Raw genomic sequence first — 6,707 nt, forward strand, 5'->3', positions numbered from 1 at the left:
CAAACAAGAGCGGAGATCAAAACCAGCGTAAGCTGCAAAACTTGCGAAGCTCTTCACGCACAATGGTGTGAATCAGATTGCGCAAATTGTTACGGCGGCTCATGGTCGTGGCAAACGATGCGGTTACTGCAGCAGCATGCACGGCCTGCTTTTATGCCGTGAACAAATGAAAATGACCCCAGGTGGCCAAAGATAACTATGTTCTGTGCATGGCAGGCCTTAGCACCTCACGGCTTTGGTGGATTTACTGCTCAAGCATTGTTTGAATGTACGTTAAGGCTCTTTGGCCTATCTAGGCTTTTTAGTCATGCTTATCACAGACTTTTCTTCTCTCATCTGCCTTTTTCTTGGGCAAAATATAGACTGACTGATTGATTGAATGTAGTAGTACATGCTTTATGGTAATATTTTTTTGGCAGCTTAGTTAATCATGTTCTTAGCAGCCATTAGAGGATAAAACAAAAAATTTGCAATAAATGCATTTCGACGGCAAGCACCGAAATACGAGAACTCTTCTCGCTGTTTTCCTGCCCATTCATGTAGCCCCAGCAAGTATAACACAAAGTAAAGAAAAATAACAAGGTTATGACTGATGCCCGTGCTGCACACATATGTACACGCTGTTGCACCGGGTGGTGACGGCCACTGTGGCTTGATGGGCCTGCTTCTTGTGGCACAGTTATTCTGCACTAAAATACATGATTGGCAAACAAGATCTGGTCGCGCTTTTGGCCGTGGTATCAAGATCTAAATAGTTCTTGCACCATAATCTCAAGGCAGGATGTGAATTGTTCTTTGCTAAGAGAAATTTCAAGCCAGCTGAACACAATGTTAACCTTTGCACCAGAATCCTTTCTGTAGGTAGGTTATGTGCGGCTTGAATTCCAGCAGTCCTGCATTGTGCGGGACCCCAATACTTAGGATCTCATTTAGTTTCTGGGACATCTTTTTGCCTTTTGAAAGTTCAGCCAAAATGGTGTTTAGCTGAACCGTATGTCGACTGAAGAGAAACTTGTGTTCGACAACCAGTACTAGGTGCAAATCGCACACAGAAAGGAGGGCCACAAAGCATACGACGAGGTGGATTATGTTCCGTTTGATACATCAGGTGCAAAGTTGTGAAAGGTACAGAAGTAGTCCATGCGTAAAGATGAAGGGAAGTGTGTTACTACGCATTTGTTCTGTGACCGAGTGGTCTAAGGCATGAAAAAGTGGCAGCGTGTCGTTAGCAGTAAGAGTGCATTTAATTGGGTTCATGACGAATGTGGGATGTAGTAATCTTCGATATTGTTATTTCGCTACTCATGGTTTACATAAATAAGAACGACACATACAGACAGGGCATCGGGTAATCTGGCGGCACATTGCTCCAAGTCCCAAAACTGTAATCCATTGCTTGATAGCACCACTGCCATCCTTCGATCCCAAGATAAAATGCAAAGGGAGCTTTATGAAGCATTTTGCATGACGTCTGAGAAGGAAGACACTTGCGTAAGCGACCCTTCGGTAGCGCGCACGAAGCGAGAGATTAACTTTTTAAGGAAGTGAAAAGACTGCATTCTCCACACATGCCTGTCAGCAGAAGATTAGACAACTCATCTCCATGAAGCTACCTGTTTTTTCGTCCCTTCTTTTCTCATCTTAACAGTTCATATAAAACGAATTTCCCACGTAATAAAATCAGTTGATAGTTTGCGCCCTCTCTGTATGTGTCGTTCTTGTTTGTGTAAACCATGAGTAGCGCAATAGCAATGTCGACGATTACAAACCAACTAGGCCCATTTGAAGCTCTTCTTGGATGTAGAAGCCTGCAGGCAAAGCATTCCTATGTTATAGACTCTACTGCTTTTTCGTCGTGGGTGTATGTAGCGCAAACAAGAGCGCTAGCTTTGATTGCGTTGCACTTGATGTATGAAACAGAGTATAGCCATGAATTGGTTTGATCATAGATCATGATCTATGATCAAACCAATTCATGGCTATACTCTCATAGAAGGTTGTGGCCAAGTACTACACCAGGGTGGCCAAATCCTGCTCTGGTGAGAGAGTGCGTTGTCGGTTCTGGTCACCGAGATCAGGCCGCACTCCAGGCCTCGTTATGCAATTCCATCGACACGCGGAATGTTTTTTTGTTTTTTGAAATCCGGTGGAAAATTGCGCGGCACCAGGATTTGAACCCCGGTCCTCTTGCACGCGAGGCGGACGTTCTACCTCTACGCCATCGCTGCACCAATATGTGGCCATCTCTGCACTGGGGCAACGTGCGCTGCGGTGCCGTGTTAGTTGAAAATTTAGCTTTCTTGCTGTTTAAGAATTAAGTCAATGAGCGGGCAGATTCCATGCCTGAGTGCCTTTTAGCCCGCCAGAGGCAAGGGGCGGCACATGACCCACGTGCAATGCCAAGATCTGGCCATACCAAATCTCTGCACCTCAGCTGCACCAGCAAGAATGCTTCCCTCTCCCAAAGAAAAGGCACCCTTGCCATGGTTCACGGTCACCATGGTTCACTATGGTTCACGGTAGGGACAAAAGTTTGGGAACAGTTGGGAATAAGAATAAATGGAGAATACCTAAATATTCTGAGATTTGCTGATGACATTGCCTTGCTGAGTCACTCAGGAGGTGAACTGCAAATAATGATCAATGAGTTAGACAGGCAGAGCAGATCGATGGGTCTAAAAATTAACATGCAGAAAACCAAGGTAATGTTCAACAGCCTAGCAAGGGAACAACAGTTCACAATTGGCAGCGAGAGCCTAGAAGTTGTGACAGAATACGTCTACTTAGGGCAGGTAGTGACAGCTGATCCGGATCATGAGAGGGAGATAACTAGAAGGATAAGAATGGGGTGGAGCGCATATGGCAAATTCTCGCAGATCATGAGTGGCAATTTACCAATTTCCCTCAAGAGGAAAGTGTACAACAGCTTAATCTTACCGGTACTCACCTACGGGGCAGAAACGTGGAGGCTAACGAAAAGAGTTCAGCTTAAGTTAAGGACAACGCAGCGAGCCATGGAAAGCAAAATGATAGGTTTAACGTTAAGAGACCGGAAGCGGGCAGAGTGGGTGAGGGAACAAACACGGGTTAATGACATCCTAGTCGAAATCAAGAGAATGAAATGAACTTGGGCAGGACATGTAATGCGAAGGCAAGATAACCGCTGGTCCTTAAGAGTAACGGAGTGGATTCCAAGAGACAGTAAGCGCAGCAGGGGGCGGCAGAAGGTTAGGTGGGCGGATGAGATTAAGAAGTTTGCAGGCAAAGGGTGGATCCAGCTGGCAAAGGATAGGGTTAATTGGAGAGACATGGAAGAGGCCTTTGCCCTGCAGTGGGTGTAGTAAGGCTGATGATGGTGATAGACATGAAGCATAAATGGCTGTCGGCCTGCTACGAGCCTGGCTTGTCCAAGTCCTCGGGTAGCTCCAAGTCGTCGGAGGGGGTGTAGCTTGAAAGCAGTACAAGATCACAATGCTCGATACGCCACAAGTTGTTATCAATGTGCAAGCAGAGTCTCAGGTGGAGGCGATCAAATTGGGCAGATTTTTCCTAGCAGTGGGAATGATTTTGCCTTATATTCCTAAGAGGCATACTTTTTTCACACAACAGTGTGGCCATATAGGCACGTTGGTATGCATCCTTGGTGAAAAACGGGGTTTCATATCTGTTCGGTACCCTCCACAGTGGCTCAGTGGTTAGGGCGCTCAACTCCTGATCCGGAATTCCCGGATTTGAAAACGACTGCGGCAGGTGCGTTTTGATGTAGGAAAAACGCTAAGGCGCCCATGTGCTGTGTGATGTCAGTGCACATTAAAGATCCCCAGGTGGTCGAAATTATTCCGGAGATCTCCACTGCAGCACCTTTCTTCCTTTCTTCTTTCACTCTCTCATTTATCCCTTCCCTTACGGCGTGTTTAAGATGTCAAACGATATACGAGACAGATACTGCGCTATTTCCTTTCCCCAAAAATCAATTATTATTATTATGATATCTGTTCGGGCGGTTTTTCATATGATGTGGAAGGTTACGAGTGTATACTACGAGTATGTGTAAGATAATAGAGCCATAAATTAAGAGATTAGTGATTAAATTAGTAGCAAAATGCGTGTATGCGAACATGGTTTGGCAAGGTGAGGTGCAGACAGTGGCCATTAATGCTGTTGCATCATACCCTTAAACGTTAACTGAAAAGGGGTAAAAATAGGTGATGCTAATGATGTATACTGAATCACGTATCATCCTTCCGTGAAAATATTTCATCTAGGCTCTGCACCTCTACAGATATCTGCAATTAAAAATGACCTCTGCGTTTTCCCTCTCAATTCACACGCAGAGTGAAGTTTAAAAATAACCACATTATAGACCTGTGCTGCACTCCGCCCACAAGGCATTACCAGGTAACTCTGCACACTTGGTTATGTTTTTAAGAGTGTTAGCTCTTACTACTTCCAATTGCTTGTTTCGTGTCTGCTCTCAGATTTCAAGATGTGTGGATAAATCGCGTGATCATAGCTGTACCACCTGTATTCAGCAAAATGTGACACCCCACTACGTGACCGCGCGCGCCTGCAGTTGCAGAGCCGGCACAGCGGCTGGATTACATCCTATACTGGCGTTCTGCTATATGTGTACCGTCTGAGCGGGCGCCAAGACTGGTGCCCCTTGAGATCACCATTGGTGATAAAATCGTGGCCCGCCGGTTTGGCACAGAGGGTCCGGAGTGTGGCAAACAGAACGGCATGATTCGGCACACAAAGTTGTTAGTTGAGTTTAAACCCGGTTTGTGTGGGGGATTCGTACCCATAACCTTTGTTTGGTCTTCGAAACCGTAATGGAGGCAGTTTTTAGAGGGCTGTGGTGGGTGAACCAGTGGTTGCAGAGGGATGCGAGTGGCACCAAACGAATCATCGTTGCTTGGTGTACACATTGGTATTCAAATTTGTCGAAAGCATAGGTGAAAGCAACTTAGCTAATGCTCTTCATTTGATTTCGCATTGGTAAATCATTCCTTGATTTTCCTCTTTGCCACCTGCTGCCCCACTGCGGTTAGAAAACAAAGGAAAGTGGGAAGGGCACACAATGCATTCTGCCAAGGCCAGGCAAGCACCTCGCCTTCTTCGCTGCGGCTCTGGTTAACTAGTGACAGCATTCCCTGACCGCCGTGCTGTGCAAAAGCTGGGATTTTTAATGATGTGTTGTAAACAGTCAGCTTCTTTTTTAGGACTTGAGCGCACCATGAACTCCCAAGTGGTATATTCTCTACATAATTGCACGCATTTCATAGCCACCTTGTTAAACACTTTCAGGGACCCTTTAAACGTAGACGTGAAGCGTCCCCCTTTATTTAAGTGGGGCTTATTGTCCCAAGGCAACTCTAGCAATGAGGGACGACACAGTGGAATACTGATAATTTCTGCTGTCATGGTATCTCGCCTTTTAAACCTACTAAAATGTGGCCACTATGGCTGGCATCGAGTCAGCCTTGCCCAGTGCCCTAAGCACTGAACCATCACGGCAGGGCTGGACATGCTTTTCAGCCAAGCACCATTATTTAAAGATAAGCATTTCCAGCGGCATATCCAAGTGCCATATCCACTACATATAGATTAAGAGAAGTTTTGCCCACACGTCTGTGTGTAACGGATTTTTTTTTCAAGCACTATGCATTCGGTGCAATAGTACCTGTAGCTGATGCAAGTATTTCTGGTGTACTTAACAGTTATATGGTGGTTGCCTTTAGTATATCGTGCTGTATGCCTGTGTGTTCAGCTTTTGATTTCTCATAGCTTGCATTAGGTTGCTAGGCTTTTGAAACGTATGGCAGCTGTACTGCACCACTTTTAAAGGGCAAGGTAGGCTATAGTTAGTAACATCAGAGCAGTTATAATGTGTCACATATGAAGTCAAGCAGGTGCTGGGGTAGGTGGGCCTTATGCACTTTGAGTGAGCCTTGAGCGATCACTTCTAGCCCATGTTCTGATGGCTGCCTTACATCTTGAACTTCAGCTAAAGGGTTAGCAAATCAAGTTTGCTCATTGTATAATATGTCTTCATTAAATATGTGCATTTGTATTTTTGTTTGCAGATTTTGCAGCCTGGAAGGAAATGGAACAAATGAAGGAGAAAGTGAAATTCATAGCATCTAGTGGGCCTAAGCGTTCGTCCTCAGGAGTAACGCAGATGTTCCTGTTGTGCAATAGGTCAGGAATGCATGTGAAAACTGGAGAAGAAAAGCGGCAGCCAAAGTTAGTGGGCAGTGTGAAGTGCAACAAGTACTGCTTTGCAACTATGGCTGTCACACAAGAAGGTGAGAACGTAACTGTTGAGTACCAGGTTGAGCATTAGGGCCATGACAAAAGTGTGAAGCATCAGCACTTGGCATCCACCCAGAAGAATGCCATAGCAGAAAAACTAAGCCTAGGAGTCTCTAGTAAAAGGATTTTGCTGGATGCACACGCAACTGGTGGAGATGAATTGAATGTGCTCCATACTTTGAACAGGCACGATGTTTACAATGTAAAGCGCAAGTTTCATATTGGATATGAGGAGCAGAAAGACCCAGATGAGTTTGTGAGCATGAGGATTAGGATTGATGAGCTTCAAGAAACCTCAGCTTTGCTGTATTCTGATCAAGAGCTGCTTACAGAACAAGGCATAGGGAAGTTTAAAATGGCTCTTATGAATAGCACTCAGAAGGAGTTCCTGC

General features: G+C 45.3%; 1 protein-coding gene across 1 annotated transcript in view; it reads left to right on the forward strand.

Moving 5' to 3' along the window:
• Window positions 1-6,346, forward strand: part of LOC144095613 (uncharacterized) — a 39,787-nt gene extending 33,441 nt beyond the window's left edge. The window contains exon 3 of the mRNA XM_077629284.1: window positions 6,087-6,346. Within this exon, the coding sequence (XP_077485410.1) occupies window positions 6,087-6,346 (260 nt within the window). The remainder of the gene's footprint in view (window positions 1-6,086) is intronic.
• Window positions 6,347-6,707: the final 361 nt, after the last annotated feature.

Source organism: Amblyomma americanum, chromosome 6, assembly GCF_052857255.1.
Source record: "Amblyomma americanum isolate KBUSLIRL-KWMA chromosome 6, ASM5285725v1, whole genome shotgun sequence".
Classification (NCBI taxonomy): domain Eukaryota; kingdom Metazoa; phylum Arthropoda; class Arachnida; order Ixodida; family Ixodidae; genus Amblyomma; species Amblyomma americanum.